Source organism: Hippocampus comes, unplaced genomic scaffold (genome assembly GCF_001891065.2).
Source record: "Hippocampus comes isolate QL1 unplaced genomic scaffold, H_comes_QL1_v1.1 scaffold3, whole genome shotgun sequence".
In the NCBI taxonomy this organism is placed as follows: domain Eukaryota; kingdom Metazoa; phylum Chordata; class Actinopteri; order Syngnathiformes; family Syngnathidae; genus Hippocampus; species Hippocampus comes.
The window spans coordinates 523,192-547,442 of record NW_017805133.1 but is presented as its reverse complement, the minus strand read 5'-3'; the positions used below and the strand labels follow the sequence as shown (position 1 = coordinate 547,442).

The 24,251-nt window shown below is 43.1% G+C and overlaps 1 protein-coding gene and 1 long non-coding RNA gene across 3 annotated transcripts in view; one reads left to right on the top strand and one right to left on the bottom strand.

The window, feature by feature from the left end:
* The first annotated feature begins 1,881 nt into the window (after positions 1–1,881).
* Positions 1,882–4,372, top strand: LOC109513668 (uncharacterized). Its single transcript, XR_002167843.1, has 2 exons — positions 1,882–1,928; positions 2,194–4,372. It is a non-coding gene; the product is annotated as an uncharacterized LOC109513668 (long non-coding RNA).
* Positions 4,373–5,750: 1,378 nt separating this feature from the next.
* kcnb2b (potassium voltage-gated channel subfamily B member 2b) overlaps positions 5,751–24,251 on the bottom strand; it is a 48,320-nt gene continuing 29,819 nt past the window's right edge. For both annotated transcript variants that reach the window (XM_019866247.1, XM_019866248.1), the window contains exon 3: positions 5,751–8,130. In XM_019866247.1, the coding sequence (XP_019721806.1) occupies positions 6,265–8,130 (1,866 nt within the window). In that variant the 3' untranslated portion in view covers positions 5,751–6,264. The remainder of the gene's footprint in view (positions 8,131–24,251) is intronic.

Sequence of the window (24,251 nt, the reverse complement as noted above, 5' to 3'; positions counted from 1 at the left end):
CCATCACGACCATTTTTTGTGCTTACAGCGCGAGCGTAGTTTGATACAGTACTCGCGTGTGCTTCTGACCCCTACAGTTGGATGGCGGTACGACACTTCACATCAAGTCGCGTTGGCTTCCTTGCCACGTGCAACTAAGCAACACTTCGGCTCAAAAGGTACGTTACCTATTTTTTAAATATTATTTTTAAAATAAAACGCCATTACAAGTAAGTCATTAAGTTTTATTTTGTTAAATATAACAACTACGGATCAGTCCGACTAATCACATGCATTACTAATGGCAATGTTTGAAGGGCACGGCACTGGCCAGGCTCGAATGGTTAAAAAAAGAAAACAAGCCAGATAATTATACAGCGGAAAATGCATCCAAACACAACTTGTTATATGTACATTTATTTGTTATTCTGCATATGCTAACAGACCTGGTGATGGTGGGGGAATATGGAGACACATCGACAAGTGTTCTGCGGCCACATCATCCTATGGACTACAACATGCATACAAAGATGTCGCTTTAGACAGAAACTGTATGTGTGTGTTTGTGATCAGGAATCATTCTCTCAGAGAAAATAAAAGACACAAGCTATCAGAAACACCCATGGTAATGTCAATGTGGGAGAGCTGCATTTGCGTGAAACAAAAAAAAATACGTGATGAGCAAAGTCACCGACAGACACGATACGGTTGTTATATTACATGCCGGAACGTAAGTATGGTGGCCCAAAAGGGACAACAAGACAAGCCACGCTACTCCACTGTCTTGAAGGGGAGCCAACACACACACACGGAAACTTGGATGCAACACAAGTGGGCGTATCCATTCAATTCCCCAATCGATCGGCCCTCCCGTGGGGGTGCGCCGTTGAGGTCGGAAGTGCTCAGAGGTGTTCGGTTAGACATCAATGTGTGAATGATGTGATTGAAGGGAGAGTGAAAGACAAAAAACATCCAGTTATAGAAAACCTGAGAACTTAATTGCATTAATTGTATCCATCACAAGACCTGATTTCTACTATAAAATTAGACTATCTGTACAGCGGCACTCTCTATCTTTCTCTCTCTCTAACTACACAAAAATGAGCCACCACCTTCTCATAAGTGGTTATGAAAAGGTGTCATCCACTCTGTGGTCGTGATCCATTCTGAGACTTTTTTTGTTTTGTTTATTTATTTATTTATTTTTTTAATTCAAAAAAATAGAATCATTCTCCTCCATAAGACACAAATGGAGTGTGGCTGTTTTTGAGTCATTTGGCCGAATTTGGATTTCTGTCTGTCATTGTTTGGGTGCCTGACAGTCAATAAATCGGAATCTATTTCAGTAGTTCAGTTCAAAAAGTGACATCCGTATTACTGCACAGATAAAGAATGAAACTGAATTCATAATCTTTAATGCTGCAATTTATTTTATTCTGATACTCCTTCTGTGCCTGCTGTGGCCACCGGGAGGCAGTATAATACCGTCATGTAAATACTAAAGAAGAAGACTACTGTCTGGGGCTCAGTAAAACTCTATAAAATTAGACATTTTTTTCTCGAAAGGACAACAGTTTTTGTTCAAACATCTGTTACTTAAAACGCTCCAAAACCGCGACTACTAATGCTATCGTTAGCATGTTAGCAACGTTGTGTGTTTGTTTTGACAGTAAACGTGACCAGTGCAAAATTTTGTCCTAAATTTAATTGAGAAAAATGTTGGCGCAGATGTGCTTCAATTTCAAGACGAAAAAAATAGATTGATTTGTATACAGTCTGTAAAAGGTGACAAAAAAAAAATCCAAACAAAATTTCACTGTGTTTAGTCACTGAGCTTCACGTTTGTAATTGAACTGCTGAAATAAAATTCCACGCCGTATCATATTAAAAAGCAAAAAAAGCGTTGGCTTCCTTGCCACGTGCAACTAAGCAACACTTCGGCTCAAAAGGTACGTTACCTATTTTTTAAATATTATTTTTAAAATAAAACGCCATTACAAGTAAGTCATTAAGTTTTATTTTGTTAAATATAACAACTACGGATCAGTCCGACTAATCACATGCATTACTAATGGCAATGTTTGAAGGGCACGGCACTGGCCAGGCTCGAATGGTTAAAAAAAGAAAACAAGCCAGATAATTATACAGCGGAAAATGCATCCAAACACAACTTGTTATATGTACATTTATTTGTTATTCTGCATATGCTAACAGACTTGGTGATGGTGGGGGAATATGGAGACACATCGACAAGTGTTCTGCGGCCACATCATCCTATGGACTACAACATGCATACAAAGATGTCGCTTTAGACAGAAACTGTATGTGTGTGTTTGTGATCAGGAATCATTCTCTCAGAGAAAATAAAAGACACAAGCTATCAGAAACACCCATGGTAATGTCAATGTGGGAGAGCTGCATTTGCGTGAAACAAAAAAAAATACGTGATGAGCAAAGTCACCGACAGACACGATACGGTTGTTATATTACATGCCGGAACGTAAGTATGGTGGCCCAAAAGGGACAACAAGACAAGCCACGCTACTCCACTGTCTTGAAGGGGAGCCAACACACACACACGGAAACTTGGATGCAACACAAGTGGGCGTATCCATTCAATTCCCCAATCGATCGGCCCTCCCGTGGGGTTGCGCCGTTGAGGTCGGAAGTGCTCAGAGGTGTTCGGTTAGACATCAATGTGTGAATGATGTGATTGAAGGGAGAGTGAAAGACAAAAAACATCCAGTTATAGAAAACCTGAGAACTTAATTGCATTAATTGTATCCATCACAAGACCTGATTTCTACTATAAAATTAGACTATCTGTACAGCGGCACTCTCTATCTTTCTCTCTCTCTAACTACACAAAAATGAGCCACCACCTTCTCATAAGTGGTTATGAAAAGGTGTCATCCACTCTGTGGTCGTGATCCATTCTGAGACTTTTTTTGTTTTGTTTATTTATTTATTTATTTTTTTAATTCAAAAAAATAGAATCATTCTCCTCCATAAGACACAAATGGAGTGTGGCTGTTTTTGAGTCATTTGGCCGAATTTGGATTTCTGTCTGTCATTGTTTGGGTGCCTGACAGTCAATAAATCGGAATCTATTTCAGTAGTTCAGTTCAAAAAGTGACATCCGTATTACTGCACAGATAAAGAATGAAACTGAATTCATAATCTTTAATGCTGCAATTTATTTTATTCTGATACTCCTTCTGTGCCTGCTGTGGCCACCGGGAGGCAGTATAATACCGTCATGTAAATACTAAAGAAGAAGACTACTGTCTGGGGCTCAGTAAAACTCTATAAAATTAGACATTTTTTTCTCGAAAGGACAACAGTTTTTGTTCAAACATCTGTTACTTAAAACGCTCCAAAACCGCGACTACTAATGCTATCGTTAGCATGTTAGCAACGTTGTGTGTTTGTTTTGACAGTAAACGTGACCAGTGCAAAATTTTGTCCTAAATTTAATTGAGAAAAATGTTGGCGCAGATGTGCTTCAATTTCAAGACGAAAAAAATAGATTGATTTGTATACAGTCTGTAAAAGGTGACAAAAAAAAAATCCAAACAAAATTTCACTGTGTTTAGTCACTGAGCTTCACGTTTGTAATTGAACTGCTGAAATAAAATTCCACGCCGTATCATATTAAAAAGCAAAAAAAAAAAAAAAAAAAAAAAAAAAAAGAAATAACCACCAAATTTTCAATTGCGTTGTGGTGAAATTCTCTTGTGTTGGTGTAATACTGTTTTTTTGCCTCATATTAAAGATAGAACAGTGGAAAAATACATAGTTACTTGTCTGTCTGTACAAATCCCCCCGTAGACCGAAGAAAATAAAGTGCCACAATTTTAGGCCTGCATAGTTTTTGCAGTAGTTGACATAGTATATTGTATATATCATATCATACACAATATATCTTGTACTTTCAGCACACCCGCTCTCTTTTTCGTCCGTGTTCATGACAAGACAGACAAAAAAATGTGAAATAAATTAAAAATAAAGACATCAACAAACATGCATTTTGTACATACAGCCACGAGTCGCAAAAATGTTTCAGCCATAAATTGGAATTGAAAGGCAACCAGAGATGCTCTCTGTCGGCGTAAAGAAAACAAGAACAGAATAAATTAAATTTACACACACACACAAAAAGAAAAAAATACAAACACAATTATTAGGAAGCTATAAATGTAACCCTCCTGTTATGTTTGCTTCTCTGGGACAGAAGTAATCTTCCTTTATTCATTTGACCCGTGACATTTAATTATCCAGAAGTGTCCAAAAAAAGAAAAAAAAAAGGGGTGGGGGGAATCCCAATAAAGATAATTAATATTTCATTATTAAGCCAAGCAGAAGAAGCTTCCTTTCCCAAAAAAAAGCACTTAAAAAAAAAACGGGTCAACACAAACGGGAGGCTTGTATAAAACTAGAGCTACACTGCGAAAATTACATGACGTATATTCGTGTCTTCGACACAAGCTTATCTGTGTACGTGATTTGGTCCATTGCTATCTGAAGGAATATTTTTACTAAAATTTCCAAACTAGATTCAGTTACATTATAAAGCTTACAGATGTTGTAATTCATAAATAGTCTTCATAATAATTGCTTTTTTTTTATGGCTCTCAATCTACTGCTGAATTATTGGAAGTGATTCAAATCCTACTACCGCTCTAGAACTACTTTTTTTTTTTTTAACAATAGGCTTTTTTTTTTGGTTTGTTTTAATTTACCAATAACTTTGAAAAGATAAATAGATACGCTGGAGAGTACATGATTTATTTCCAACCATAAATGCGTATGGCGACAAAGGTCCTGATGTTTTTAAAGATACTAAATCCAGGCTGGGAGTTTTTGCGTGAACAATCTGGACCAAGTTTTTTTGATTTACAGGTAACATCATTCCGTTCTTTTCTCTTCCCCCTTTCCAAACAAATTGCTAATTTTGAGTACATGATTTATTTCTAACAATAAATGCGTATGGCGACAAGAGTCCTGATGTTTTTAAAGATACTAAATCCAGGCTGGGAATTTTTGCGTGAAAAATCTGGACCAAGTTTTTTTGATTTACAGGTAACATCATTCCGTTCTTCTTCTTCCTTCCCCCTTTCCAAACAAATGGCTAACTTCCGTTATTTCGATTTCTGCCGGCACGGTGGGTGACTGGTTAGCACGTCGGCTTCACAGAGCGGAGGTTGTGGGTTCAATTCCGGTATCGGCTTTCATGTGTGGAGTCTGTATGTTCTCCCTGTGCCTGCGTGGGTTTTCTCCGGGTATTCCGGTTTCCTCCCGCATTCCAAAAACATACACCGTCGGTTCATTGTTTACTCTAAATTGTCCCAAGGTGTGAGCGTGAATGGTTGTTCGTCAATGTGCGTCCTGCGATTGGCTGGCAACCGGTTCAGGATGTACCCCGCTAACTGTCCGAGGATGGCTGGGATAGGCTCCCGCGACCCTCGTGAGGATAAGCGGATTAGAAAATGGAGGGATCAATGAATATTTGGATTTGTAAATTGTTATTTTTGCGAGACAACTGTGCTAACCAGTGGGCCACCACCTCCCTAAGATCCGATGTGTCCGTTACAATACACCGTCGGTTCATTGTTTACTCTAAATTGTCCTAAGCGGATTAGAAAATGGAGGGATGGATGAATATTTGTAATTATTTTTGCGAGACAACTGTGCTAATCAGTGGGCCACCACCTCCCTAAAATCCGATGTGTCCGTTACAATTACAAAAATTGTTTTTTGTTTGTTTGGGGTTTTTTTTTTTTTTTTGCTAACTAATTGATTCAGTAATCGAATACCATAACAAAAACTTTACATACACACAAACATAAATTACAGGATCATCACGAGAACACTTTGCATTTTCCACAAAAGGTAATCAATGATATGTTATTTTTAATAAATAGGTCGCTACAACAGTTGTCCTGCCCCATTTTTTTCACATTGCTAACAATGGTACCGTCCTTTTTTTTTTTAACTCTTTTTTTTGCGTGCATTGTCATTGCCTTTCATGTCCAAGTTTTTACAAAGCAAACAAAGCACCATAAAAGATGAGTCTTTGTTATTTTTGAAATGCATGCTTATTTACAGATCACTTTTTCTGTGCAATGGAAAAGGAGGTTGTCTTTTATGTACAAGCGGAAACTGTTTCCACCCGTGGGTGGATTCCTTCAGGATAGCAGTTTGTCAGGGCGTTACGCGACGACACAAGTAAAAGGGACTTGCCATGCCATGCAGAAACATCGCTTCAAGGGGGCTTTCTCGCAATCACATGCTGGTCTCGCAGGTGGGCGAGAGCCCGCTGTCCCCGGGTATCAGGTGGATGTCAGACGTGAAAATGTGGTTATCTGCTTTGTGTCCGTTTTGGTCGGATTCCCCGTCGCCCGGTCCGACCACGCCTTGGTGACAGTTTTGCGACGTGGCCCTGGGCGACCGAGGCACGCCGGTGGCGCCGGCCACCTCCATCAGACGGTTGCCCGAGGATGGGCCCTCGTCACCGGGTGGGGTGTCCACCAATGGGCCGGTTTCCCCCGCCTCGTCATTGTCATCGTCCTCCTCCGCAGGCTGGATAAGAGCTTCCGAGCTGGCCATGAGAGGTGACGTCTCCCCATCTGGCGACTCTTCCTCGAGGATGGTGGAGCTAATGTCTCCAGGAGACGTGGTGCTGGGTGGCGTCGGCGGGCCCTCGGCAGACGTCTTCCCCACTTTAATTTTGAGAGGGTTGTTCCCGCGAAGAGATTTCTGTATGTTCTCCACCGCGCTAGTGAAACTCTCACCTTCCTCTATATGGAGTTCCGAGCCGTCACCCCGGTGAAGAGATTGATAAAAGCCGTCTTTGAGGATGTCGTCCGAGGAAAGCTGAATGGCCGTTCGATGGAGGGGCGAAGGCACCTGGAGGTGTCCGGTCTTGGCTCCATCCACCACCTTCATCTCCAGCTCTTCCTTGAGGGTGGTCTCGGGGCTGTGGGACCTCTTAGGTGAGCCCGGGCCGGCAACGGTGGTGCTCAGCGTGCTCATGGAGCTGGCCGTGTGGAGGTTGGTGAAGGACTGGGACTTGGTCATCTGGTTGTACAGCTCCTCCAGATTCTGGACGTTGAGATGCTGCGGAGTTTTGCTCGTCCACTGCGGACTCCCGCTGGTGGTGACGGTGATCCGGTGCGGGGAATTCGGTGCAGCCACTGCGTTCTCCAGGGTCCGTTTATCTGGCGACTTGAGGTTGGTTTCCGAAGTGGCCAACCTGGTGGAACCTCCCCAGCGGTTGGGTGACAGGTGGTTGTCCAGAGAGGTTTTATCCTCCCCTCTCTCCACCACGACATCCATGAGTTCCATACTCCGGGCGAAGGCGTCTTTCAGGTTCATGGACACGATACTGCCGTTGCGCTTGGCTCTCTCCAACGCCTCCCGCCTCTTGATGGCCTTCTCCTGCCTCTTCTGCTCCTTGTAAAACTCGGAGAAGTTGTTGACTATGATGGGAATGGGCAGGGCGATGACCAGCACCCCCGCGATGCAGCACAGCCCGCCGACGATCTTTCCGGGTAACGTCTGCGGGTAAATGTCCCCGTAGCCCACTGTGGTCATGGTAATGGTGGCCCACCAGAAGGAGGCGGGGATACTGGTGAACTTGGTGGCGTCTTCGTCTTTCTCGGCAAAGAAAACCAAGCTGGAGAAGATCATGATGCCCATGGCGAGGAACAAAATGAGTAAGCCCAGCTCGTTGTAGCTCCGTCTCAACGTGAAGCCCAGAGACTGGAGCCCCGTGGAGTGCCTGGCCAACTTGAGGATCCTTAGTATCCTCATGATCCGGAATATCTGCACCACGCGCCTCACGTTCTGAAACTTGAGTACGCTCTTGTTGGACTCGGTGAGGAAAATGGTGACGTAGTAGGGCAGGATGGCCAGCAGGTCGATGACGTTGAGCGGACCCTTGAAGAACTTCCACTTCTTGGGTGAGGAGAGGAAGCGGAGGAGGTACTCCATGGTGAACCAGGCGATGCACACGGCCTCCACGTGCGCCAGCTGAGGGTTGTCGTTGGCGTGGCCAAACTCGTCCTTCTCCTGAAGCTGCGGCAAGGTGTTGAGAGACAGCGCGATGGTGGAGAGGACGATGAACAGGATGGATATGATGGCCAGAATCTGCAGACAAATAGACATACGCAAGACCACATTAATGGCTGCCCTTTAAATACTGTGAAACTCCTCTACAACGAAACCTACATGGGCGAAAATACCCCCTAGTGTGAAAAAAAATCTTCATGCATTGACACCATTCCCACTTTCCTGCCCCCCTGTACAACGAAAAAAAACCCTGTTGCGTGATACGAAATCTTTTTCTCTGCTCTTGCCTCGCGACAAGATTCACTACAAGGAAGTCTAATCCAACAGCGACCTCTACTGCTTCGTTCGGAAACGGCAACAGCAACCGCCACACTGGTTTACACATGCGCAGTAGTCCAGGAAGTATTTGTTATTGTTCGTTTCAGACGAAGAATGTCGCATTGCTAAAATCGCTACATTGTGTGATTGTGTTTGTGTGTGTGTGTGTGTGTGTGTGTGTGTGTGTTTACATCTGAGATCAAATTTGCTACAGTGAAAAACCCCCTGTTGTGAAAAATGTCTTGCTGCAAACATGATTTTGTTGTAGAGGAGTTTCACTGTACAACTTCTGAAGATTGTTCAGAAGTCTGCCTCTGATCTCACCTCTGAGCCAGAAAATTTGTAGGTCAGTCTATCTCTAAGAATACTTTCACAGCTGAGTAACCTGCATGTCAACTCAGAACCTGTTGTCTCTCTGATACTATCTCCGAAGTAGGTGAACTCAACCCTGACGAACCCTAACTCTGAACCAGAAACGTTTGTGGTTCAACTTTGACCTTGTTTTGCCTCTGATACTTCTCCCAAAGCCGATAAATTTAAAGATCGACTTTGATCCCGGTATGCTTCGGCTACGACCTCCATAGCCTCCAAAATTCGCACGTTGACGCTTTTGACGATCCCAAAAAGTATTCAGTTTGACTTCGATCCGGTTCTGCCTCTGATAGACCCGATACCACATCTGAAAATTTCTAATTTGCCAGGCAGTGCTGCTCGACACTCAATGTCTGATCTGGATCGTAAATCAAGCCTGTTTGTGTTTCTGTAAAAGTCCTGTTTTGAAATCTCTCCTGCATTGTCTGTGCTGACATTGTCGATTCAATTGCCTTGTATTAATTTGAAAGTTACCCCGATGCAAAAAGAAAATCCCCATAGTCTGACAATTGTTGTTAAAACCCAACAACTCTTCAATGTCAAAAGCGAAATTAAGTTGAGAGTTGACATTGTGCCGACTTCAAATTGGATATTATGACTCGGGGTGCAACAGTGACTCGGGCGATTTCCATTGGGCAAAGTAGATGTGCATAAACAAAATACAAGAGGCAGGGAAATAAATGACGCGAATCAAAAGAGTGAGTGAAGGTCTGAGCACAAACGGCGCTGCGGGCGTGCTGCTGAATGACAATGAGTCCGGTCGTATGCAAAATGAATATAAAACATGGGCAAGTAATGGATACAAATGTGGATTAATGTCGCCTGTTAAGGTAAGACCTCGATGAGGGACGAAATAAGTCATCACAACTCGGATTAAATGCAGCGTCGAGTGATTAGAATCCCATTTAAATGACAGTCCGAGGACACAAATCTATTTTTGAACAATGTGTGTTACATAACAGTGCAATTGTATCGCAGCGCCACCTGTTGGCTGGAAAATTAAAAAAAGGAAATTTGATTGCCATTAAAAAAAAAAAAAAAAAAAAAATCACATTGGCCCGCACCCGAATCCCAGATAATAATAAAAGTTCCTCATAATGCCGCCGTCTGCCTCGGCTCAGATTCTTTTCCCACGGATCTGAAGATAAGAAGAAGCTTTTGTCCCAGAGAAGCTTTATGGCGTCAGTTTTAAGGATGTCGTCTTAGCAACTCTTGAAAGAGTGCTTCAGCTGAGAAATCATTCTCAAGGCATTCTGTCGACGGAAAAGGTGATCTGGCATTTATACGCCTTTTATCCAGAACACAATCAAGTGGGTGCAAATTGTACGACAGTTGGTTTTGGGAGAAGTGAGTGTCAGGTGACAAACGATTCGCACCAACCTAACAATACCTAACCTGCTAAATTAGCATGTCGACTTGGACCCTGATTTGCCTCAGGCACGACCTGTGGTATCTCTACTCACGAAATTAATTGGTTCTGGAAGAAATTTCTGAACTAAAAAAATGTTGGAAATAGAGACGTGTTTTCCATGCAAATGCCCTAATCCGTTCCAAGCCCCCCCAAAATACTGTATTTTTACCTATCGTATCTTGAAATTTATTTTGTAACAAGAGGCGAAATTTTCCAATTGAAGCGTTTCACAATTTGAAAATTTCATCTGAAGACACGTTCGTAAGTAGAGGTACCACTGTACTCTGATACAACCACTAAAGGCGGAAATCGTCGATTCCGTGATGGCTCTGAGACTAACTCAGAAGCCGCTAAATGAGTGGATTGACTTTGACCCAGTTTTGCCTCTGATTCTACGGCTGACTTTTTATGCCACCGATACTACCTACAAAGCCCAAAAAATTGCAGGTCGACTTCGACGTCGTTCTGGCTCACACAAGACCCTCACACTTGGTATATTTTCTGGTCCACTTTGACCATATGATCCCTCTGATACTCTCTCAGCACCGAGCAAATTCCCAGCTTTCCCGAAGCAGTCTGAAAGGGCCTTTAAAGAGCCGTTCTCTTCTGTCTGGCAGCGCTCCAACGCTGCCGAAAAGGTTCAGCGCTCAAGCATTTGTTTTGGACTCAATCCATTGTGTTACACGACACAGATGTGTAGCAAACAAGATAGGTGTCATGGCGCAGGTGAGGAAATGTCACTCGCTGAATGCTGATGAGGTAAAAGCGATTATCAGCTCAGAGGGGCAGCTTGAGCCCGGCCCGACATCACTTCCCAAGCCTTCAGTCACTTTACGCACGATGTCTTGAGACGGATGGCAGGATGCCGCTGGGGCCGGGGGGGTCATGACAACTGATCGACTTCCACGAAAGGACAACTTCAGACCATGACTTGAGACTCAGATGCTTTGAAGCAGTCTGCCTGAGAATGACATGGCTCTTTCCTGTCTCGACTTTGAGTCTGTGCTTCGCCCTCGGAGGTCAAGCACATTGCTGGTAAACGTTGTTGTAATGCCTCCAAAAGTCGGTACATTCACAAGTTGATATTGACACAGTTACGCCTATAACTTATTTTGGCTTGTTTAAATATTGTTGTTATGGATTAGATGTGACAATTTGGTTCAGACTTTAGCAAGAATCACGGAAGTTGACATGCTTGATTTGCTTTCGAGGGCCACATAAAATGATGTGGCGGGCCAGATCTGGCCCCCGGGCCTTGACTTTGACACCTGTGAACGAGAAAGACAACTCTTGCTAAGTTCTCACTTTGCGTTGGAAAAAAAAATGAAGCCGTTTCTCAGCGGTAATCTTTTTATTGATTTATTTTTTGCGGCAGAATCAATCGAGACGATGGCTTATGGTAATGCGCATCGATCCCGGTGTGTGTGTGTGCGCCATTTCATCATCTGGCAGTTTGGTGACCCCATTAACTAAGTAGTGTTAAACCAATGAATTACCGTTGTAGATGGATCGACCACCCTGAGCTCCCTTCATTAATCTGGCCTAATGCCTGCCGTGTATTTGGAGGGTCCTCAAAGGGTTGTGTTGGAAATAGAGACTCGACATGGCAGCCGTCCAGAAACCTACAGCAAGGCAGAAAACGGGCTATTTTAGTGTCGTCTCCATTCCGAAGGTGTCGTCTGGAGCGCATAATTGACTTCATCAAGCAGCCGAAACGAAAAGAGTGCTAAATTGATGAGTCCAAGTTAATTCCAGAAACTGGGACAATATGCGACAAAATGAGATGAAATAAATGACTTGCTTAGGAGTCCGTCTGGCCTAATGCCTGCCGTGTATTTGGAGGGTCCTCAAAGGGTTGTGTTGGAAATAGAGACTCGACATGGCAGCCGTCCAGAAACCTACAGCAAGGCAGAAAACGGGCTATTTTAGTGTCGTCTCCATTCCGAAGGTGTCGTCTGGAGCGCATAATTGACTTCATCAAGCAGCCGAAACGAAAAGAGTGCTAAATTGATGAGTCCAAGTTAATTCCTAGAAACTGGGACAATACGAGACAGAATGAGATGAAATAAATGACTTGCTTAGGAGTCCATCTTGCTAACCAGCTGTGGGTGTGTAGCACATATTACGCCAGAAGGGTTATAAATTCACGGGTGGGCTTCGCCCCTGTTATACATCTGATGCTACCTCCGAAGTTGGCCAATTTGTAGATTGACTTCAAGCCTTATATGCCTCTGACACTACTTCCGAAGCCTTACTGTTAGCAACACAAATCACTACCTAGCGCGAGAAGCTAACGCAGCAGTCGACACCTTCACTCAATCCATAATCCAATTCCTATCTTCTTACTGTCGTGTTTCTTTCCAGCTCACTGGCAAACTTCCTAATGGGGCCCTCCCCCCTTTTTTTTCACTGCATACTTTTGTAAACATATCATTCAAAGACCCGAGAAATACTTTGGGCATGTTTGTGGGCACAAACAGGAAACTGAGCAGGCTCTTATGAAATATTTATGAACATCTTTTCCGGGGTGCAAACATGCCAGTCAATGGGGGCCATGTCACCAACGTGCCGTCACGGCTTTGGTAAATCGATGCAGTGTTCATAAATTAGCATAACTGCACTGGCCAGTCCCTGTAAGGATTTATTATTATTATTTTTTACACCTTCAAATGTCTCCTCATCTGTCTTTTAAATATGAACATGATGCCAACAGGATGTGAGCGATGTGCTGACCAGAGCGCAATGAAAGCACTCTGGCCAGCTTAAAGATTCATGAGAGCCATGCTAAGCTAACCAATAAATGCTCAATTTGTAAGCTAGCGAGGCCATTCGCCGCTTCCGCCCTGCTGAAAGAAATTTAGCCGTGCGGCTGTGATAGCGGTGGATATTTAAAGCCGCTCAATCGATGGTTATAGCGACGTTGTTGTCTAGCCTCTTATTTCGCCTTCTCAAATGACTCCTGGCCACGTTGAACTTGGCGGAGCAACATCTGTACAAACAAAGCTTCCTTTGCTGACTCAGCACTTTTTACAACACGTCGTCGAAACGCTCTCAAAGTCGAATCGTTTGAAGTTCAACCGCTATCTGATTTGCTGATAACAAAAATGAGATGGTAATCATAGAATAATAAATGGACCTTAAATGGCAACATTTCTGGCGGAAATATGCCTTAAAAATGTGACGAGAACAACAGAAAAGGAAATGGAATTTACAGTCATGGAGAAATTATGGCAGCCAAAAAAATTACATGAAAATATTTTGGAGCTGTTTCAAATGTGGAACAATTTGAACTTCAACCTAAATGTTCTGGAAATGAAAAGAGAACAATATGGATTGTAAGAGCAACCAAAATGTCTTGGGAAAAAAAAAACGATCAAAACGTCAAAATTTGGAATTCAACAAAATGTTTCCAAAAAATGGAGAGATGTGAGGAAGTATATGAAGCCAACTCTGTTTACTACCCGAGACAAGCTGCTTTCTTTGCTAATGAGATCCTTCCCTCCCTTCTTCTATCAGCGATGTGTTCGCATGAATAAATGCATGAGCCACGCTGGCACCGGAGGAGCAGCAACAGATGATTGGCACAGGAACCCGAAACATGGGGCGGAGAAAAATAGCCTTTCTGGTTAATAGAGGGTATCAGTGATGTCAAAAAGGGGTGGAAAAGTATGTTAATAAGAGGGTGCGCGCCTTCAAAAGTTTGGTGTTCAATCAAATGGAATCAAAGCTTCTTGCTAAATGAGATTCATTTGTATTTTTTCCGCGGGGGCGGGGACGGAGAGAAATGAGTTTGTCGGCTTGAAAATTTGACCTAATTATACACTAAATGCAGTTTATGGGATCTTTATTGGTGAGTTAGATGGGTGTATCATGACTCAGGGAGGGGTGCGCCACCCGAGTTGGTGTGCTGAAGGGGGCGCAAGCATAAAAAAATGACAGGGAATGACATAAAATCGACATAGCCATAAATTCAATCATGCAGGAATTCAATCATGGTGCTTCGGCTAGGGGTGCGCCAATACTGTTCGGGGTGTTTTGAAAAGGGGGTCTGATAAAGGTTGCTCATAAAAGAAGACAAGAAGAAGAAGAAGAAGAAAAAAAAACGTATTTGTCTCACAATGGAGAAATATGCAAAAAGGCTTTTATTTGGCAGCAAAAGTTGGGTTTTCAAGGATTGGGGTGCGCTAACTATACTGGAATGTTGAAGGGGGTGCGAGGTCTAAAATGATTGGGGGAGGTTGTTCTGTGACATGAAATCAATGTAGCTATAAGCTAAAATGGTTATTTTTTGTTGTTGTTGTTGGGAATGAGGTTGTGGTGCCTCAGATAGGGGTGCACCAACTCTCTTGGAAAATTGTAGCGGCTGAGTGGTCTAAAATGTTTGGGGAAGGATGTTCTATGCCAAAATATATGTTGCGATCAACTAAACAGGCTTTTTTTGCTGGCGGGCATGAAATTGTGGTGCCCTGGACGGAGGTGCGCCAACTCTGTAGGGGTGTAGAAAGGGGTGCGTGACTTCAAAAAAGTCGAGTAAAAGCTGTCCAGAAACAGGGCTAAACTGTCTCTTTTGTGTGGAAATGTGACTGAGTTGCCAGGGATTGTGTGGGTTGAATTTGATGGTGGGGTGCACCAACTTTGCGTGCTATGGAGGCTGGGACATTATGATACACGCAGGTGCTCGTGTATTTTTCTGCGGACGGGACAAGCCTTTGCCAGAGTTCTAATGCTCCCATTAATCATTTTTATCACATGGACGCACAAGACCTCAAGGAAGTGGACGGCCTTTAAAAGCCTAATAATTCCCCACGCGCCGCACAGAGAAAACACCATAAAGAAAAGAGGTGCGCATGGAATTGGCGGTGAATTATATCGCCATTAAAGCAAGAGGTAAATCCTTTCAATTCCTCTCAGATTCTAACAAATGATTCCCCAGTGACGTGGACTTGTTTGGTTTCGAAAAGAAATATTTTCCTTTGAACAATGACTGTAATGACTCTGTGATGTACAATTACGGTGAGGTGCGCGCACCCCTGCGAGTGCATAAAGGCCCCTGAGGGTGAATGAGATTTAAAGTTTAATGCTGGTCTGACCAAGAACACACAACGAAGCCATTTTGCATACAGCGACATTGATAGAAACACAAATAGGACAACCTTACCTAGACATTATAAGATGCGCACCCCTTTTTAACATTCCAACAGAGGGGACGCACCCACATCCCTGGCAACTCGCATCGACCTGCTAAAACAAATCCAAACGAACCTAATTTAGTGGATGATGATTTGATGTCACACGGCAACCTGTCCCAGAAACTTAAAGCTGCGCACCACCTTCGACACACCCAAGTTCGGGCGACTCAACCACATTTTTGCCCCAAAAGTCAGATTATAGCTACTACCGTGGTTTTACCTCATACATCAGTCTTTCACAATCATTTTCACCCTTGCACCACTTTCAAGAAACTGACAGAATTGGTGCACCCCAATTCAATAAACCCCAAATTCCAGAGCGCCCAAAACACCCAAATAAACGCAGTTTAGCTTATCTACATTGACTTTACGCCATACCCCACCCTCCTTAACGTTCTTTGAGCGAGGGTTGAACGATCGATAGCGTTGTAATGTCACAATTTCTCCACCAGGTGGCGGAACCACACTCTAAATCCGCTTTTTCACTTCCTCTTGTGAACCGTCTCGAACGGGTCCGGTGGGAGAGAGGCGTGCGGTTGTCTCAAACCGCGCACCCATTTCAAAGTTTAACGACACCACCCGGAAGATTTCAGTCGCCACCGCGGTGCCTCCCCACTGAAGCGCATTAGGCTAATGCCCTGCTAAGTGATTCCTCGGATGTGTTTGCGGCCATAGCAAAGAAATTACACGATACATCATCGCAAAAACATTTAGGCTCCAGTCTCATTGTTGCAAATGTAGGATGTGATAGGGGTGCGGCAAATTTGTTGAGGCGCTGAAGCGGGTGCGCGGTTTAAACTGTTGGGCAATAGCGCTTCTATTATGTAAAAAAAAAAAAAAGGATAAACGGGCTTTTGGGGGATTTTTATTAGGCAGAGGTGTGCTCTGTTCAAGGTGTCAAAGGGTGTGTGTCGGTGTGTCTATCAAAGTTTCGCAGCAGAACTTGAAAATTGCAGTTTTAAACTAAAAGAGCGGTGTTAAATTTTGGAGGGCAGATTGGGAGGACTGTACTGCCAAGGAGAGGGGTGCGAGAACTTTGGCGGGAGGGTTTAAGACGGTGCCTGCCTGATAAGTTTGGGAAAGGAGTTTTGATGACTTAAAATCAAAGGAACTCGAAGAAAGAGGCTTTGTTTTTCGCGTTTTGGGGGGAATTAGTGATTGTGGTTCTTTGAAAAAGGGGTGCACCAATTTTGTGTTGAAGGGGGTGCATCGCTTGAAAAAAAATGTGAAAAGCTGTTTCATGATTAAAATAAACCTTGAGTCGTTTATGGTCAATGGTATTTGTTTGGATTTTTTTGTGTGGAGTTGTGGGGCCTCAGATATCGGTGTGCCTAATTTGTTGGGGTGTCAGTGTTAGCTTCAAATTTTGGGGACAATCAGTTTCGGTTTAAGCGACATAAGCTTTGTTTAGATTTGGTGGGGGACAGATTGGGAGGGTTGTGGTGCCTTGGGATAGGGGTACACACAAAAAAAAAAAAATCACTTCTGTTGATGCAAACTGACGTTTTCCATGATATGTTAGCATTTAAGCTAGCCAGACTTGTAATTCTGATTCAAATACACAATGTGTCATTCTCTTCGTGATAGGTTCAGCGATGGTAAGATGAGGCTTTTCATCGGCATCACCGATTGCCACATGCCCACATTTGCTAGTTTGTTTTAAATGTCAAACGATTGGAATTTGAACAATTCGAAAATGGTGTCAAGTTGCGCACTGCGAGAACAAACACATGAAGCCGCTACGTCTTAATTAAGCTGAATCGCCTGGTGGTTTCCCCCGCCCCTGTCGCCTGAGCATCCAGTATGCGACCCTTAAGAGCCCTTAAAAAAGACGCTGGTCATCAAAGACAAATGACCAATTAAGCGAGAACGTACGGCACATTGATCTGTTCCAATTGCCTTTGGGAACAAGCCACACTTGTGCCATTACGAAGTACAGTAGTGCTTAAAATCCACTGAAATGCAATGAACCTGTTCCAGAAAAAAAATAACCGTATGTTGTGCTATACGGCACATTGATCTGTTTCAATTACCTTTTGGAACAAGCCACACTTGTGCCATTACGAAGTACAGTAGTGCTTAAAATCCATTGAAAAGCAATGAACCTGTTCCAGAAAAAAAAATAACCGTATGTTGTGTTGTTATATTGTCTGTCTCCGTGTGTTTCTCCACCGTTTGTGTTCAATTCTCATTGCATCAAGGGCTATAAAACCGCATAACGAATGCGTTGCAGTCAATCAAAACAAATGGGAAGAAAAACACAACTTAATTTCCCTCACGTATTTAAGGGAGGAGGGAGTGCGCGCGGCAAACTCATCCTGGCTCCACGTGAACGTCAATAAAGGAATTGCATTGAGGAGGGTCAATCGGATGGATCGGAGATAACCTCGCTTGAATTTCCTCGCCGGCGGCTCAATGCGCTGAAGAGGGAGCGCGTACATACGCGCATGGAGATAAAAAAAGAAAAGGGAGCGCTGCTCATAACAAGAGATAAACGTGTTTGGAGTAGCGCAGATGTTCAAGTGGGGTTGAATGTCACACGAGGCTTGTTATTGTTGCTTCAGTCCAATTGGTTGGATTCATGGGGAGCTTTTCAAACGGGGCAACATTTCAAGGGGAGAAAAGAAGATTTCCAGTTGGGTGATGCCTTGAGATTAGGGCCTGACCAATATGGATTCAAAAAAAAAATTTTTTTTTGAGGCTGATGCTGATATTTGGCAGGATAAAATTCCAATAACGGATTGATTGGTTGATCTGATTAATAATAATAAAACAAAAAAAATCTAATCACTTATTTTGGGGTTCCTTAATGCTTACAAGTTTTTTTTGTTGATACATTAGATTTTTCATGCTTTGACTTGCATGCAAAATTGTGATGTCCAAGCACTTTATGCTAAAAATTTAAAACGTCAGACGGGCTAACACGCATATCTCTTTATACTCTGCGAAGAACTACTGTTGCGTTCATACTGCGGCTTACTGAGAAGCTGCGGCCGTTTCCATCAATTGAATTGAAGCAAAAAATGTGACCAGTCATGCGTTTCGTAGGATCTCCTAAAAAAAAAAAAAAAAAAAAAAAATGCACATTTCCAAGTCGCGTTCACACGCCTGTTTTGGTCCGACACAATGGAATGCACGGTGGCCCTAAAGGGACAAAACAGACAATTTTGACTTCCCACAATGACAGTCAAGTTCATGTTGGCAAGGCTTTTGTGTTGGGGAGCGTTTGTGTGTGTGTGTGTGTGTGTGTGTGTGTGTGTGTGTGTGTGTGTGTGTGTGTGTGTGTGTGTGTGTCTGCTTAAAAAGCACCAAACATGTCGCACATGCAGCACAGGCGTTCCCTGCCGTTCCGTCCACCCACAACACAACCCTGCCCCCTTCCGAAACGTACACAGGAAGTGAAACATGAAATGAAAGAGCAGAGAAAATGTGCTGACTGATGTGTTTGTGTGTGTGTGTGTGTGTGTGTGTGTGTGTGTGTGTGCGTGTGTGTGTGTGTGTGTGTTGCACATGCTCATTTCCTCAGACGATCATGCATGTTTTCTCGCATTACCTCCGATTGACCCTCTTAACACAACTCCTTTATTAGCTGCTGAATATTGCGTCTGCACTCCCTCGACCGAACAAACGAGTGCGACGGGGTTACGTTTTCTTAAATCTTTCTGATCGGCCCTCTTAATTGAACTTTATTATCCTTGATGGTTTTGATGATGAATGTACCGTATGTTGTTGTAGCGAGTGCATACATTCATGATAAAATTAAGGATAAGTCGTGAGAGCGGAGGAAAAAAAATGGCCTCACTTTCCCCTCATTCATTCGTGGAGGGAGCGCGGTCCCGTCGTAATGTGTCTTTCTTCGACGCAAAACAATCCTGTGCACTTTGGTTGCCGCCAACAGAAAGCGGATGTCACGTCGCCGCCCGTTATCAAAAGGACGCATTGCTCGGGAGATCATCCGTATAGTCTGTGTGTGGGAGCCTTTAGTTTGAAGTGTGTGTGTGTGTGTGTGTGTGTGTGTGTGTGTGTGTGTGTGTGTGTGTGTGTGTGTGTATGCGCCTTAGGAAAACGTGTGTGTGTGTGTGTGTGTGTGTGTGTGTATGCGCCTTAGGAAAAAGCCATTTCCTGCACCTATCACTTTTTATTGCCTGTGAAAGAATAATTCGAACCCCGTGCAGGCTTTCACTGAGATGAGTGTGTCACTTTGCGTGGGAGAAGCCAGTGGTGAATCGCCACCAAAAAAATAAAAAATAAATGCAAAAAAAAAAAATAAGTGAGCTTTATGGATTCCAATAGCTTGATAAGGGATTGACATTTGGTGAAAACAATACGACTGTGCCCAATTGCAGGCCCATTGTCTCAAATCTGAGAAGATTGGCGGATGTGGAAAGTGTTTACAGAAAGTAATTGACCCCAAGGGGCACACTGGGGGGTTTAATCGCCTGCGCATCCTGATTTTCATGGCGGTGCGGGGCTGGCTTGTGCGTTTGTCAAGTTGGTCTCCGTTCTGGTGCAGCGAGGGTGTGTACTTAGCAAGGTTGTTATCGTTGACATAAAATGAAAGAAATAAATCATCCTAAAATTGAAAAGAATATTTTCGTGAATAAGGGAAAGTTAAAAATTGGGTTAAAAAAAACAAACGGAATTTACATTTTACAAAATAAAATTAGCTGTGATTATAGTGACACTTTTTATTTTTTGTTGTTTTTGTTCTTGTCATTTTATGTCATACATGAACTTTCAGGGTTCATCATATCAGCTCGGCCGACAGCTGTACATGACGCCCGTACAGAACATTTATTAGAAAATTTATTTAAATTTAAAATGTTTCAAAAGTTTTTATGACATAATATTCTTGCACACAAGAAACACCCCATATAAAAAAATAAATAAAATAAAATTAAAAAAAAAAAACTAAAACTAATACCAAAACAAACTAAGACATACCGTCATAAAAATTAACTATAATGAAAAATCCCCAAAATATTCGAACCCTGGTCCTTCGGGGATGCACCGAGGAACGTGACAGTTTGTCAAATTTAAGCCCGCTCAATACTGGCGCAGCTTGTCGAATTCCATTTTGGTGAATTTGATCAGATGGACTCGAAGCACCGCGGGGGATACGCGGTGGACCTCACATTTCACATTTTACAACCGGGGGCGACCACGAAGCCAACCGTCGACATGCACGTAGGCGCACGCTACAGGAAAAGGTCAATTTATTCTTTCGGTGTGCTTGTGATTGACTTATTGCCTTATCTGATGTCCCTGTCAGCAGCTGCGGCGAAGTCGGCCGGTTTATCAGCCACTAGACAATGTGCCAACTCTGATTAAACAATCTAATCTGAACTCAAATGAAATGGAGATTAGATACGGAAGGAGAAACAACATGCTGCATCGCATCATAAGAGTACCCCTAGAACACCCCTCAAGAGAAAATAGCAACCCGCACGGGTCACCACTAAATCAGGCGCACAGATTTAGCGTGACAAGACGTACAAGAATCAAGAGAAGCGATGCTGCGAGACGTACAGAGTAAAGCAGAGTCCAGATGGTTGCCGTGGATTGAAGACAAGCGACGGCATGATTTGCCCAAGGTGGCGTCAAGGGCAGAAAAGATGATGTCAACAACGCAAATGAGGTTCCAGTTCCATCTTATCCCCCCCTACCCCGCGTCTTGTTTATTTTGCTGACCTGTGATCCCAGCGGAGTCTCTCCAACATCTGCCCTGCGGCAGAGCTCAAGCAGATTAACGGCCAGATTTGGATATTATTGTCATTCTTAAGACGCTCCGCGCTCTTGGCGACGCGGACCATTACTTTGTCTGACATGGGAGACGATAGTTGTTAAAAAAAACCAAACAAACAAACAAAAAAGTGATTTTTTTTTTTTGACAATGCCCGATTATAACAAACACTCGCAATGATGTATTCTTGTTATTTTTGTGGCCTCGCATTTCTGTATCCGACGAGGACAGATCAGCACCTGCCTTGAGCACATTCAGAATCGCAGCAAAAGTAATCAGTCATAAGATGACCAATTTTTTTTTTTTAAAGCGGCGATTACTTGACGAGCTCCGCTTGGGTCATGAATGTGAGACGTTCGACGACAGCAGAAAGTGGAAGAAATCTGAAGTATTCGAATTCACGAAGTACTAAAAAGATACATCTTGTTCCAATTTTAGTTGGAAATGGTTTGCTTGCATATCTAAAAAAAGCACGACAAGTCAAATTTATGAGTTCTGCAACCAAAATGACCCCCGAGCCATAGTTTGGACACCAGCATTTTACAGCGTATAAATTGGAAAATGACATGTATTTCTTAATATTACCTTATAAAAACCGATATAATATGTCCAGCTATTACACAGTATCAATACGGTATCATGTTCGAGAAACATATCTCATTTGACCCCGCGGGGGGGGGTCCCTAATGTTGTGTCCGGCGAGCGTATACGCGCTCCCGCACGCACATGTGGGAAAAACAAAGCACTTTACTGTGAAAAGGTCACGCCCGCTTTGCTGCCAACAACGAAACCACATGAAAAGTTAAAAAAAAATAAGAATAAAATAAAAAAAATAACAACAACAACAATCTCCTAAGGTAGCAACAGAAGTGAGTGTCTGCAAATCTCGGTAATTTGATGCGTACTTGATGAGCTTTGGACCGGGCGAATAATAGCACCACGTAGAAACATAAAACCCGCACTGAAACACAAGAAAGGCGCATTCACGCCCCCTCATAAAAGCCCGGCATTAAACATGCGCGCACACAAACAAATTCGAAACACACACACACACACACACACACACACACACACACACACACATACGAGAGCAATAATGAGACGCTGAGATTTAGTATATTGATCAGCCCGGTCAGAGCAGCAGCAGAGGCTCAGCGGAGAATGCGGCGTCACATAAAACGACATTATGGCATCTCAACCGGGGCCAAACGCAAGGTGACCTTGACTTTACTGCCGCCCCCGAGACACGCGCCCCGCCCCTATTCCTCCCGCTGCCGATTCCCACCGTTACAATTTGACACATGGGAGGTATTTGTGTGCCTCAATGTCAAAAGCAGTGCCTTGACATAGGAGTGACCTGACTTACAAGTAAAAAAAAAAAAAAAAAGTTTACTGTCAAACTAAACATCAAACTAAGAGAATGACCTGGTGGATTTAAAACAAGCAAATAACGTTGCCTTACGAATCCCCCCCCCCACCCGCTTAATAAAAACAGAATTGAAAACCCAATCATGTGGAGAGTTGAAATTTTAAGGATTTGAACAATTTTGAGTGACACAAGGTCTCTAAACGATGGATCGATTCTCAAAAGTAGGCGATGAATTTGACAACTGATGAGTTGTTGAGTCATTGTTACACCTCCAGCCAGATCCATACATCGACAGATAGCTACACGTGTAGATCCGTAAATATGGATACCACAAAATCGACACTTTGACCAGTTGTAAATACCGGTAGGACACCTTAGTAATGGTCGCTTAGCTCCTTGATTAAATCTATTTTCGTGCAATGGTGGTCATATTTTTTGGGGATGGTTCCTTGTTGGCACGTCATGTGAGGCTATGACGCAGGAGTCTATTAGTCTGAAAGGTTCCGCATTTCCAAGTGGCCTCTCCTCCCCTCGCTTTTTCATATCTTTATGGAATCAGAGGGAAAATGCTTCATTCGGAAACACTCGACCTCCCATGCGTCAGTATCACTCGCCAAAGAAAAAAAAAAGGTGATCTCATCGCTGTGATGGCCCCAAAAAAAAAAAAAGTGCTTCAGTTTGGAGTTTGGGGAAAAATGAAATGACATTTTTTTTAAATCTAGTGGAGGGGCATTTTTGTTCTATTTCCATTTTAGTGGTAAAATGTGACTTCAGCATGAACGCAGAACCTGTTTACAAACATTGGCTCAGGCTATTTTTAAACGCTAGAAACCAAGATTACGGTAAGCCTCGGCCGAAGCGGGTAAATAAAGTCTGCCGAGTTTTTAACCCAACTATGGCGCGAGAATAAAAAATGAAGTAAGACGCCAGCAATGAATGTCATAACCTTCGCTAATTTATGACGACTCATCGGAAGAGAAACAAGAACTAAAACCTCTCAAACGCAAACATTGAAGCCTCGTCCTTTAAATTTCAAGACAGAGAAGCCAAAAGGGCCGTTTTAGCCATCTCCACTTCTGACACCAAAGATTAGCCAGATTGCTAATTTACGATACGCTAACACTGAAACTAGCATTTATGCTAAATCTGGCGCATTTACACTGTTTATTCTGGTGTTGAATAATGTACACTGTCCCAATGAAGTCAATATATAAAACAAATAAATAAATAAACAAAACAAATAAACAATAGCGCCATATTTCACCGTGGGTTCTATCGCGCACTATCACACAATCGATTGTCCAAAAGGAATTTATGAAAACCGGGTGGAACTGGAAATGAGATGATACTCAATTGCGACCCATCCCGTTCGATCCGTCTGACGCGTATCGGGAATCGGGTACGAATCGAAAGCCACCCCGCGAACATTCAGTTACCGGCGCCGCCCTAAGCCGAAAGGTGTTTAGCCATAAGCGATAGCATGCGCGGCTTTTTAAGAAGCTTAAGGTATTGGCGGAATGTTTACGGGCGGGGCTTACGTATCGGCAAAACATCTGCCCACGTCCGTCGTGATCCCGTGTCACATGTGTACACAAGCGCACATGCGGATATGGCTTTGTAAACCGATGATGAAGACAAAGCGACAAGAAGTAACGCAAATTGTGACGTGCCAGAATGCCCCACTTCAAGATGGCAACACTATTTCCTGTTCTATAACGTATAGTTATACAAAAAGTATCCATCCGCGCATAAGGGAAAACCGTGATTAGGAAAAAAACAGGTGATCGCTAAATCAAG